The following is a 13,239-nucleotide window of genomic DNA, read 5'->3' as shown; positions in this document are numbered from 1 at the left end:
GCGTGGCAATTCGCGTCGCTCCATTCGCGTCCGTTGCGTCGCCCGATGCGCCATCGTGCCCTGTCGCGCCAACTTCATTGACTACAGTACAAAACTGTCACCTTTTTCGCCTCATTTGCGTTCGGTGTGCCCGCAGCATAAAGATGCAGCAATAAGCAGAAATTCATGCAAGTCAGTTGAAATATTTCAGAAAGCAAAACGGGGTGTGGCGGGCTGACGGACATATGACGTGTGTCTAACGGACATTTGACGTAATGTCTATCACGATGATTACAATGACGGAAGAAAAATTAAATTCCAACATTTTTAATTTTTTTAGCATTCCTGTCATTCGTCGGTTCGTCAGCAAAACAGGTGTCTGTTGGCAACGGGTTGCCAGTGTTGACAAAATGCCCACCTCTGGATCCTGCCATACAGTTCATAGTAACAGTCATTGTCGTATATCATCCTCATTCCAATTTGATTAGCAAAAATTACACACACAGGAGTTTTTCTAAGAATTTATCTAAGAACTCAATTTGTCATAGTCCACAGATAAGTAATTGCATTAACATTAGCATGAAATAGTACCTCTATTTGAGAAGTGAGCATGTCGTAGTATTCCAAAGGGTCTTGTTCCTGAACAGCAGTTGGTATTGACGTCTTCAACATTTGGGACAGCGGACGCCTGTTCAAATTTAACTGGAAAAACACACACACACATTATAGTCATTTAACAAAGCTGATAAACATTGACAGTGTGTAAGAGTGAATTAAGCTGACCATGGAGGATATGCCTTCTTCTCCTTCTTTGCTCTTTTTTGGAGGCTTCAGAAGGTTTTGCAGCAATTTGTTGTGCCGAGCCAACTGTAAACCAAAATGACACATTTTTTGCTCACCACCAACAGAACATTCATCACAAAATCACTATTTTATTTTTGAGTACAGTGGGCCCCGGTGTTACGACCTTAATCCGTTCAGCGGCTAGGCTCGTAACTCGAATTCGCCGTATGACGGGCACGTTGTAACATAGGGGTTCACTGTAATGACCAAATCAGGCTTATAACATGAAGAAATATTAAGTTTTGGCACTAGTAAGTCTCTTGTAGAAAAGAATAGCTTTGCTTCTTGATGTGATTAAACATAAGAACAGTATTAATTCAGACACCTGTGGAAGCATTTATGTTGAGGCTTGATGCCATTTAACCCTTGCGTGTCTGGGAATTTTCACGAGCCTGGCCTTGGAGCTGACTTTAAAAGGGTCATAACATCGTCAAATATATATTTACTTCAACCCCTCAAAACGTTCAGTGGCATCAGCCCTACCAACACATATACAGGGAAGCTGCGACCCCTTTATGGACAAAAATTGCTACTAATGCAAAAATCCATGCTAAAACATTGCATGATAATGCAAATGCATGATAAAACATTTGAGTTTTCAATATTTCCAAAATTATTTATTTCCAATTTTGAATGGCAGTAAATGAGCCCAACAGGGGCTGTACCTCTGGACCTCTTGTGTGCAAGCATTTAGAAATGACGGCAGCGTGGCATTTTGTAAGTCGTCATGTTTTGTCAAGCTATGCAATAGATTGCCCACCTCTGGCTATCAGCCAATGAAGATTGGGCAACACTCACCTGCTGGGCTAATATATAGATGTTGTGTCCCACCTCACGAGGTGACACCTCTCCACCCTCACACTCACTCTCCTGACAGTAGGCCTTCTTGATCACGTCTACCTGTATGCGCACACATGCATGCACGCACAGTTAGTAGGTGAACCTACTTGGTGACATGTGAGGCGATGGGGCTCTGACCAGTTCTCGGGGGCGGAGATTGAACAGGATTCTCTCTGCATTCTCACTGTCGTGGCGACTTTCCATGAGAGCCAGCAGCAGTTTAGAGGCATTGTCCTGGGAATGGGGAAGAATGGGACATCACATGATGCCATGATGAAAAGTCACATGACGAGAAGACGGCACACCTTGAGCTGCAGCACCATTTCCATCCGGTAACGGCAGAGCGGGCTGATGTCATTGAGAATGAGTGCTGTGATAATGTCAATGCCATTACATTCATGTGTCACAATGCACGTCTGAAACAATCAGACACAACAATGTTATCCTCTGATGTTCTCGTAATGAAACACGTTTTCTCACCTGATTCTCCTGACATGGACCCTGACAGTACTCTGTGAGGGTCTCCAGAGTTTGTGTGATGAGGTGGACATTTGACTCATTGATGTAGAGGCCTAGCAGACCCAAGCCACCTGTGGTGCTTCCACACATGATATCTAAGAACTGCAGCGTCTCACACACTAAGTTATAGTTCGTCTTGTTATTCTGGCAGCGCAGGAAGTTCTGAAAGAACATGTCAAAGGAAATAAAACAATAATTTGTCGATAATGGCCAAAATATAAAAGCAGCACTCACTTGCAGATCCTTATTGTGATTCTCACACAGAAGTTGTAGGAACCTCAGGATGGGCTTCATGATGAGGACGGCTGGGCCCATCTCTGTGTCTACATCCTTCTGCTCCACCATTGACTGAGCCTGCAAGGAAGAGTGGCTGCCACCCTGGCCCTGGTCCAATATGGAATGTCCGTCGCTGTCAGGAAGTCCAAGTAGTGATGAAGGGCCTTCCAGAAAAGAACATGCATAATGAGAGAACATCTTCTCGAAACATACTTTTGGGGATCTTACCACTCTCCAGCTTTTTCTCATTGGCTTTGTGCGACATCTCGCCGACATTAACCGACACGGTGGCTTTGATGTCCATCTGTGCCTCTTTCATCCTGTCATGGAGAACTTTGAAAAACTTTTCTGACTTGTTGTCACCCATCATCAACTTGTAGAAGGAATTCTAGAGGTTTTGAGAAAACAGAAGTAAATATATCAAAAACAAAATGGGTGTATTAGCTGGTAACCATACAAGCATGTTCAAGTTTATATGACAAACTTGATAGATAACCTGTATCTCTGTGTTTCCTCCCTCCAGCAAACAGATAGCCAGCTGGATACTCTCCTGGAAGATTTTGTCATTCTTGGTGCTCATGACTAGGTCGGTGAAAAGTTTGCTTCCACCTTCTCGGTCCAGACGACACTGGACTGCTGCCACTGCTGCCCAATTGCGCTCTTGCTCACCAACTGAAGGTCAGGCAAGCATGTCATGAATACAGAATTTAAATCCACTGAGCTGGATTTGAACAATAAAAGCCTGCAACAATAAGTGTATATGTCCCCAAACAATGGCTAATTTATTACAGGGAGGGTCACACCACAAATCAAACAAGTAATGAGCGGGGGCCGTTAAGGATCTCTATTATGACATTTTGTCAAGTGACATCTGCACAGCAATACCTGAGCAGCACAGATGAGATTTGAGAAGTTTGAACAAAATTATTTGAATAATTTTATAGGGAGTGAGATAAAAAAAAAACCTGAATATTATTTCAAAGTATAAAAATGTGACTGTACAAATAGTAAACGACTAGTACTCTACAACTGAGTACCCAAAGCCACCCACTCTAGGGGAACTTTTTTTTTTTTTTTTTTTATATTTTGCCAGTATAAACTCTTAAAACCTGCCACTCCAAGTTCTAGCAGGTCACTTTTCGGGTTGTTCTTCTTGTTTGGAAACAAGTAGTTCTGCAGCAGAACCTTCCGCAGTGAAATTCCCTGGAAAGCCACATTGGGAAAGTTAAAATAATTATCATCAATACAAGAAGAAAATTGTGTTCACCACCTTTTCATCAAAATCCAGTGTTCTAATCAGCATTTCTTGCAGTGTCCTTAGAACTTTGATGCATAACTTCTCTTCTGAGGACATCAGAGCCTTTGTGTGCTGAATCAGTCTGCGTGTTCACACAGACACACACACAAACAAACCAGAAATAAACTTCACAATGGAACTGATATTTTGTACGAGTCATCATAAATTCAAATTGAAATGATTTTTCTCACTTGGAAATGAATCCTCCAGACTCGCAGCGCTGGTGTGCATCTGTTCCCTCGAAAAAGAGGAGCTCTGGCTGGTGGAGAACGTCGACCAGGACAGAAAGTTCGGCGTTAACAAGTGGTTTAAGGCGCTCCTCAAGGGTATTGATGACATCCTGCAGTTTCTCAAGGATATTCTTATAGTCCCAGGGGTTGCTAGGGGCAACAGTCCGCGTTGACCGGGATGCTGATTTGTAGCTGGTGTTTGACCGTGACAGCGAGTTGAGAGCACTGGTGGACAGCATGGCACTAATCTGAGCCTCCAAATCCAGAGGAAGTGCAATGGAACGACTCTTGGCTGGAAAAGACAGTTATCTTACTTCCAAAAATCATATCCATGACAACATGAGTGCAATCATTAAGAACACATATACTTGTATGACACCAGTGTGATCAATGGTGACATCAGTAGCATAATACAGTAATCGCTCGGTTTTTGCAGTTAATGGGGACCAGAACCCCCCCGTTCCCCCACGATAAGTGAAAAACAGCAAAGTAACGTCACCTCCTTGGGTACCTGAGTTTTTTTAAATGTGAAAAGTATTTATACTTTACATATTTTAAGACATATTACTGCAGTACATCTAAATACTTAAATCTTAAATTATGAAACCATATACTGTACAGTGACTATACTGCATACTTCCCATTCTCATCCATTAGGCTGGAGTCTTGCGAAGAGCCGCGGTTATATTAGCGGTATTAACTCAAATATTTTGTCTGAACTCGTAACAACTTTATATCGGGCAACTGCCTCCTTCAGTATGGCCCCCTCGCAGTTTGGCATGTGAAGTTGGTTCTTCAAAAAATCTCCACTAACATAATGATGTGAACTTTACACTTTACACTTGAAATAATATCAGAACATAAACGTGTTGTAAGCAACAAATTTGCAATTCACTTGATTGTCCAATGCCCTTCATAGAAAGCCTTCAGTAAGAAGGCTGGAGATGCTCCCTTTTTTGTCAGACAGTCAGCCAGTTGATCTTTGGTGTCTGACCATAGCACCTGTTGAACTCTTTTTGTTTGGATCAGCTCTTTAATGGAGACAGTTCCATTTCGGTCAGAAGTTACAAAATCCACACCAATAAAAGAAAAATGATCATGAGCTTCACAACTGATGCTGAACTTGTCTTTGAGATGTGTCATGACTGTAATTTTAAAAATGGGAGACCCAAATTAAATCATCTACATGACAAGCCAGAATTTCTATGACATTTTTTTTTTGTCCAGCCAGTAAAAAACTGCAGGCTCCAAAGTGTACCTGCACAGTTAGCTTCGGTGGGAGGTCTAACAAAAATGTCTCTCGACAGTTCCATGCCCTGTAAAAAGGCTGACTTAATGTCCATTGAATGAAGTTGCCATTGACAAGTCACTGCCACAAGGAGCCTCAATGGTTCAGAGGAACATGTTGGTGAATCTTTCTGTAGGTCTGTGACTTGCAGCTCAAATCCTCTTGCGACAAGCCTTGCTTTTGGTACAAATCCAGTCACAGTCTCTTTCAGTATACACACCCATCATGTGGATACACACTTTTGTCTCTTGTCCTCAACTGCCTCAAACACATCATTGTGTCTCCAATTTTGTATTTCACTTGTCTTGGCGTTATCAAATGAAACGTCTTTTGTCACAAATATGTTTGCATTGATTAATTTTGATCCATCTGGATTTGAAGATCCTTTAATTGCATCACATCTGCAGATTTGTTGGTGCCTGCAACTCCAACAGGCTCAAGCATCTCCAAATTGTACCAGTTTTTGGATTTTCCCGTCACTTTTTTGGCACGTCCCAAAACCTTTGCTGTTTGTTGAGTACCATTTTCTGGATTTTTGAATGTCACAATCTGGCCAGTCTTTAAACTGACACTTCTATTATGCTGTTGTCCTTTTGCCCACAAGTCTTCCATAACGGACATCGGGTGTGTCTCTGTGTTCTCAGCATATATCTCTACAGTCAGCTCACCAGTCATGTCATTGTCACACTGTTGCCTGTTGTGCTCTTCATCACAAGCAATCTGAGAGTCATCTTTCTGAGTAACTTTCTTTAGTTTAAATTGGTGAACTTGAACACAGGTGCCACCATGTCTAACAAAAACAACAGCACCATTCCGTCCAATGACCACACCAGGCCCTTTCCATTCTGGACAGTCCACACGTCTGTAAAAATCCTTGTGACCAAGTTCATACTTCTCATCTGTGTGACACAATTGTTTCCTTAGTGCTCTGCGTATTTTGTCCGAGCATTCAGCTTTAGTAAAAGTCTTCCTTGCTGCATGTAGAGCTGAAATATGCTTGGCCACCCACTCACTTTCTGTGGTACCGTTTTTTGGCAGATGCTTTGTCAAGCAGCACAGAAGGTAGATTGGGATTCTGTCCAAATACCAGCTGATGTGGATTGTAGCTTTAGCCCTCTATCAGTATGGCGTGTGAAGTTTTTTTTTTTTTTTTTTTTTCAAATTAAACAACAGCGGCGCCCGGAAGTCTAATCGGAGAGAAACTTGAAGCTGACCAAACATCATAGCAATTATAGTTTACACTTGAAATTAAAATTTATTACAAAACAAATGTAGGTAAGAGATCCATTGGATGGCACTCTCAAACGGTGGACACCGCCTCTCATATATAACTGCCTGCCTTACAACTATGGAAGACGGTTTCATTAACATTTGTCTAAATTTGTCTACATTCCATCTGTCAAATACACTACAAGTGAAACAAAGTATTGCTGAGGTTGAATTTACTACAAAACGTCTTTAATTGATTTCCTGGGCAAGTGCCTATCAGAGAAAACAAGTCAAATTTGGTCTAGATTCATCGGTTACTTGAAATGCATCCCAGAATGCTCTTATCAACAAAAAACTTGAAACCGGTACTAAGAAAGGGAGCAACTATAAATACATCTCCGGTAAAGTCAGGTGTGTTATAGCAGTGAATGACAAGAAGTGAATTGAACCGTCCCGGTTTATTCACTTCAACTGAACATATCCATCCACTGCTTGGTGGAGCTGTAAAGTGATTATTGTCACATTGACTGCAGGCTGATTACAGGTTGCACTATAAAGATGCAGCAATATAACAAATAAACATCCAAATCAGTTGAATTATGTTTCAGTAAGCAAAAAAAGGCATGGTGGGCTGGTGGATATCTGTTGTAATGTCTATCTCGACGACAATGATGGGTGATAATTGCAATTGTAACATTTTTATTTATTTATTCATTTATTTTTAGCATTCGTGTCATTCATTGGCCCGTCTGCAAAACGGGCATCCTTCTGTGACAGACTGACAGACAGTCCGTCAGTGCTGACTAACTGCCCACCTCTGGAAAAAACTGATTTAAATTGAATAATGTATTGATGTTGACTATATCGGTCAAGACTTGAGGTTTTATGTAACAATCACTTAGCAGGATGCTGTAGCAACAAACTGTCACGTAAAACATTGCAGCCAGAAAACTGGATTGAACTCAAAAGAAACATTTTTCCCAGGCAAGCTTCAATGTATGGCAAATCCTTTTCAAAGTACTTCCAGTATACATCCTACATTAAAAGGAAGGAGCATTACCTGTGACTGCAAGGGTCTTGATGCAGGTCTCCACCAGGCCTCGGTGCTGTTGCTGTAACCAGGGACAATCCAGCAGGCGCACGGATGACTGCAGCAGCTGTGTCACAATGGTGTGATGAGTCTGTCAATAAAAAGAAGTGTGGCAGAGGAAAAGCCAGTGATGAGACAAAGCATGCCGCTAAAGAACCAAAACTTAAACTGACCTGTAGAGAGGTGCTGTTCTCAGAGAAGGGTGAGCTGAAGAAGGCATTGATTGTGTCAAAGACCACATTGATGATATATTTCTCCAAAACGGGATCGGAGAGTCGCTTGTCTCGCTTGTTGCACACCTGCCAGAAGGACACAACACTTTAGAAAACACAGGTCAAAAGTGAGACAAGAAAGTGCTCCTGCTCACTTGGGCCATGTCAACTGTGAAGTCTTCAAAGAGCTTCCAGATGTGGTTAGACGTGTAGATCTCCTTCATCTCTACCTCTGTGTCAACGTAGCAGTGATTGACGAAGTTGACGTAAGCAATTTTCACCTGAGCAAAGAAAATGTCCAAATAGCATAGGCAAAGTGTCATAATGTGACACTAAAAAATATGTCACCCAGTAGAATCTGCACAGTATAATTTTTAGGCAATGGCATGTAAATGGGGGGCAGATGGGATTTAGATCCTGACATCCAAAAAAGTGTTGATGGGCATTCAAGCCATTAGAGAACTAAATTCATGAATCTCCCAACAGATCTCTTTGTGTGTGTCTTATGTTGGATTTAACAGCAAGATTCAATACGGCTCAGTGTGCATTCTCAGTGTGGCTTGTTTAAAACAGCTGCTCTCAAAGTGAAGTACACAAACCCCTGGGGGTCCGTGAAATAATTTGGGTGTTTTAGAACTGATCTCGGTTATCTCTTAACAGTTACAGATTTGTGCCTTGTTTGACTTAGTCTTTGTTTTTTGAAGACACCTCTGGCCGCTGTTGATAATGCATTTTTGGTGGGGAAGGACGGGCTTCAGTTGGGACCAGTTGCTGTCTGAGCACACACAATTGTTCCTTCTCTTTATGAGATCTGGCCCACGAGTGTCTGTGAGTTGGAATGTTGTCAAATATGCTAATATGACCAAAATTAGTCGTTTGCTGGTCCAACTTGTGACTAGATATCTTGCGAGCTAATGTTAGTTTTTATCTTCAGCATGTTATATAGCATTCGCTTGTATGTGTTTCTCTGGTCAGCATTTTGGTTTGTGCTATGTATTTCCTTTTAGTAAATGTTAGCATATGCAAACATTTGGCATTGATAATTGCTTCGAATATACTTTATTTAATGTTTTGTATTTAAAGGAATAAAATTTGTAATTCAATTATATGATTCATTTAATCTATGTACATTAGGTAAAATATCTGAATTTTGCATATGAGACTTCTTTACAGTTTTACTATATAAATTAGTGAGAGCTGTACTACTGACACAACTAAATTAAAGAAAAGCTACACCCATTTGCTGTTCACTGTCTGTCTATTAAATAGAGGCCATTGTAACATCTAGAAAGGACAGAACAAATGGTTATTAATGAAAAAAATATATATATACAGTATATTTTTTTTCATTTTATTTTATATTGCATTGTGAAAGTATTCATGAATCAATAAAGTAATCCATTCATCCAGTTTAATATTTTTTTTTAAATGTAATAACTTATGTCAAAATGCATTTGTCTACAGTTTCTCGCCAACGAGGCGATGAAGCCAGCAAAGCCAAAGCGACATTTTATTTTATCATGCTGTTTTTGACTAAATAATTGCAGCAATTTTGGGGGGGGAAATTAACAGTTTGTTATAAGGAGGTGTCCAATTTGCAATTTTTATTTCTAAACTTCAGTATAGCTGAAAAGTAGCAAATATACTTGTGGTGTATTTGGTGTATTTTGAGTTGTAATGTTACCCGTAGTTTTGTCATGCAATGCATGATGGGTAAATCCAGCTCTGGTTTGCGTTGTACCACCTTTTGTTATGACTACATTCTATGCTAATAAAGAGTTAACATGACGTTGTAGTCCGGGGTATCATTGTTATGTTAAGTAACAAAGAAGAGTAAAAGAGATAACAATACATGTTGTCAAATTGAATTTGTTGCTGAATAAACAGGGCACTTATGTTTGACTTAAATGTTTTTTTTGTTTTGTTTTGTTTCCGCAAACATTAGCAATGGGGTCCTAAGAAAAATTGCTCTCTAAAATGGGTCCCAGACTTGAAAACGTTTGAGAATCCCTGCTTTACGGAACCAGGTGGGAATTAATGGTAGTGCTTTGTGTGGTTTAGGTCCTTTTTGAAAGACAGCACTTTTGTGTCACTGGTTTGTGTCACTGAGTCCTTCACTGTCCCTCTAGTTCCAGGCCTCGGGGGCCGGTGTCCTGCATGTTTTCCCGTTTTCTTTCTCGAACACACCTGATTCAAATCATTAGGATTATTTTCAAGCTCCAGCAGAGCTTGTTGATGAGCTAATGGTTTAAATCAGATGTGTTATGAAGAGAAAACTGGAAAACATGCAGGACACCGGCCCTTGAGGGCCGGAGTTGCCCACCCCTGCGTCTAGCGTATGGTATTCCACACGAGTTCTTTTTAGGGCCTTTGCTGTTTTCAATGTATTTTCTGCCTCCAGGTTTGATCTAAGAAAGCATTTTCTTCAACTACTATGCAGATGACAGCCAAATGAAAAGCCATGAAACAGAAAAGATTTCTCCTTTCTTCTTCAAGCCACCTGTCCTACCTTGAGGAAACCAAAGCCTGGATGTTTGAGAAGAAAAAAAAAAACACAGACGTTATGGTGTTTGGTCCAAGTGGCCCTTGTGCATGCCACCCTGCTAATCTGGGCCCTCTGGCATCATATCTGAAGTCAACAGTCTCAGATCTGGGTTTTAAATTGGACAGTGGTTGTAAACGACAAATCAGTGTTGTTTCTGAAGCTGGTGTTTTATCTCTGGCTAAAGTAAAGCCCCTTTCTTAACAGCATTTGGACCTTTACTGAGCACTGCAGCCGCTTTTGGATGACAGTTGAAACAGGTAAAAATGGCCTTTATCAGGCACACGTTTTTCTAAGTTTAAATTCTAAGCAGGCAAGAATTTTTAGGATTTTAGAGAAATTTAGAGGTCCGTTAGCATTTAAGACTGCTTAAATGACGGGACGCTGCACGCTGACGGGAGCGTGGCATCGAGGTCTGAGAGGGTCATTAGTCAGGGAAGCTAGGATTTGGCAGGCAGCCGGGCGAAGGAAGGTGGACGGGAAGGGGGCTTGGGCGAATTGGTTAAAGCGGCAGGCTAGCGGGTGGTCAGAGGCAGGCAGGGTCGAAATACCAAAGGTCCAGACAAGTCGGCAGGCAATCGGGTGGTCAAGGACGAACGGGGTCGGAGAACAGGCAGACAGGCAGGACGAATTGCTGGAAAGCTCGGCCTGGCGCATTGAGACGATCTGGCGGGTTGTGGAGGGAAGTGAGCGGGCTTTATACTAGGCGGGTAAGTGGTTGCAGGTGTTAATGTTCAAGGCTGATTAGCAGGGGAGCTATGCAGGTGTGGTGAGGCTGGAAGTGAGGTGGTTGAACTGGCGAACTGTGACAAGTATACTAAAATGATATGTTGAATGTGGATACTAAACTAAGGAATACCTGTTATAAAATAAATAATTTGGATAAAACAGAGAAGGTAATTGCTTTTAAACTACTATACGAGCCGCAGAGCCAGAGCGTGCTCCGCGCACGTGAACGCCGCCTTCTTAATAATCTTAATATATCTTTTCCCATTTATTTGATTTGCATTATTCTATTTAAAGCCTAGTGGGCTGCAGTATTTCTCCGCATAATTAAGCAAGTGCGCACCAATGACGGACGGCCTTAAAATTTTCCCCGTCAACTCCAAAAAAATCCATCAATGATGGAAAATTGTCGGTTAATGTAACCTCTGCAGACACAGAAATATAAAAGATGTAAATGTTTATCCAGCCTTCTTAATAAACTTAGATTTTGTTACAAAAGGCTTTAATTTGTTATCATAAATCACCTCCTCCTCCCGAGGCCTCACAAATAAAATATGAAATTTCGGGTTTGCTTCGGGCTTGGGCCTGCAAATCAAGTTAATTGGTCGGGCTGGGGCCGGGTCGGCTTTAATACCTGGGTCGGGTCGGGCTGGATTTTTTAAGTCCGATCTTACCTCTAAAACAAAGATGGCTAACCTCAGTGATGCAATCCTCATTTGTCACCACACGGACAACGTCCTCCAGTGGCAGCAGCGATGTGCATTTGATCTCAGTGTAGACGTTCTTGCCCTCTGCACATGCTGCCAGCAACTCCACTAATGAGATATGGTACCTGCACACCAGAGGACCATCTTATAAGCTTTTTTTTCTCACATAGATGATATACACAACCTGCCATAATAACCTGAGTGGACTGTTTTCACCAATGCCCTCCCTGCTCTCAGCCATCAGCTCCAGCATGACATTGAAGGAGGTCTTGTCATTGTAGAAGACGACAACATCATCACCGGCATTAGTTAGCTGCAAAGAAACACTACTGGTTAAACAAAGGATCATGTCCTTAAAAGAAAAACTCACACAGCAGCACCCTCACCTCGGTCATGACCATGTCTTGGCACTTCTTGACATACTTGCCCTCGGCTTTGATGATGGTGTGCAGGAAGTTTAGGTAGTGCACGTGGCGTCCGTGTGTGGCCAAGCAGTGAATGAAATGCTGCAGGACATGCTCTGATATCTCTGTGCATAACTGATAGTTGTTGTTGAAGATGTGCTGCACAGTCTCTGCCTCCAGCAGCTACACGAAACAGAAGCAAGTCACAGAGTCAAAGTATGGCAGCAAGTGTGAACATGCACACTAGGCAAATGGAGTTGAAAAAAAAAGGACTATTTTGAGAAAGAATTCAAATGTACCAAACAACATAAAATTATTGAGATATTAAACAAGGCTAATGAAGGGAAGATTTTTAAAGCAATCTCAGACATGTATAAAAATGTAACATTATGTAAAACTCATTCATCGATATACGTTAAAGAAAAATGGGAAAAGGAGTTATATTGCAAATAACAGAGGAAGAATGGTGGAATATCTGTAAAACAGTGTATATCCACCAGCTCGAGGAGTCAGCTGAGTCAGATTGTAATGAGAGACAGTCTTTTTTAGGCTTTTCTTAGGCTTGCAGTACTCATCACTCATCCTTTCAGGCAGTGAAGCGTAACATGAGCAAGGCTTGTTAAGCAACTTGTATTTTCATCAAGCAGCCATACTTGTAGGGAAACCAGACAATGCTTCAAAATAAAACGTGGGATATCGAGTAATGTGTGACGTGAACGCCATTGGCCCACTTTTATTTTGAGCTTTCTCCCACAAGTAAGGTTGTGACAACGATCTGCTTCAAGATCATCTTTACCTCCCATCATGAGCAGCATTTGATGTAAATGACACTGTGTTCTTTTTGTCTTGATGATATTCTCTTTGCCGCTGAGGTTTTTTTTTTTTTCATGTGGTGCAATGTCATGCAGGTGACTAACAATAGCTAGGCGGGCCCCCGATTAACCCTGATCGACACAATGGTCATCCCTGCTATATGGTATCATGCTGCCTCTAACATTTCACTGCTGGCACTACGGTACTATAAACGTTGTCAGGTGTGCTGTTTGTTTTGGTGTTTTGAAAGGCAAATTGTAGTTG

The 13,239-nt window shown here is 41.5% G+C and overlaps 1 protein-coding gene across 1 annotated transcript in view; it reads right to left on the bottom strand.

Moving 5' to 3' along the window:
* itpr3 (inositol 1,4,5-trisphosphate receptor, type 3) overlaps nucleotides 1–13,239 on the bottom strand; it is a 139,001-nt gene that overhangs the window by 26,972 nt on the left and 98,790 nt on the right. Inside the window, exons 31-48 of the mRNA XM_088402918.1 lie at nucleotides 12,145–12,345; nucleotides 11,956–12,071; nucleotides 11,748–11,883; nucleotides 7,939–8,064; nucleotides 7,745–7,870; nucleotides 7,542–7,662; nucleotides 3,946–4,276; nucleotides 3,728–3,836; nucleotides 3,567–3,660; nucleotides 2,954–3,129; nucleotides 2,686–2,845; nucleotides 2,416–2,621; nucleotides 2,143–2,343; nucleotides 1,968–2,078; nucleotides 1,801–1,896; nucleotides 1,621–1,722; nucleotides 763–846; nucleotides 571–681 (exon numbers count right to left, since the gene is read on the bottom strand). Coding sequence (XP_088259044.1) covers nucleotides 571–681; nucleotides 763–846; nucleotides 1,621–1,722; nucleotides 1,801–1,896; nucleotides 1,968–2,078; nucleotides 2,143–2,343; nucleotides 2,416–2,621; nucleotides 2,686–2,845; nucleotides 2,954–3,129; nucleotides 3,567–3,660; nucleotides 3,728–3,836; nucleotides 3,946–4,276; nucleotides 7,542–7,662; nucleotides 7,745–7,870; nucleotides 7,939–8,064; nucleotides 11,748–11,883; nucleotides 11,956–12,071; nucleotides 12,145–12,345 — 2,607 coding nt within the window. The remainder of the gene's footprint in view (nucleotides 1–570; nucleotides 682–762; nucleotides 847–1,620; nucleotides 1,723–1,800; nucleotides 1,897–1,967; nucleotides 2,079–2,142; nucleotides 2,344–2,415; nucleotides 2,622–2,685; nucleotides 2,846–2,953; nucleotides 3,130–3,566; nucleotides 3,661–3,727; nucleotides 3,837–3,945; nucleotides 4,277–7,541; nucleotides 7,663–7,744; nucleotides 7,871–7,938; nucleotides 8,065–11,747; nucleotides 11,884–11,955; nucleotides 12,072–12,144; nucleotides 12,346–13,239) is intronic.

The sequence above is a fragment of the Hippichthys cyanospilos genome, chromosome 2 (genome assembly GCF_059441005.1).
Source record: "Hippichthys cyanospilos isolate Australia breed blue-spotted pipefish chromosome 2, RoL_Hcya_1.0, whole genome shotgun sequence".
Taxonomy (NCBI): domain Eukaryota; kingdom Metazoa; phylum Chordata; class Actinopteri; order Syngnathiformes; family Syngnathidae; genus Hippichthys; species Hippichthys cyanospilos.
Note: the sequence above shows the minus strand (reverse complement) of the source record. Positions and strands in the feature narration are given on the sequence as shown.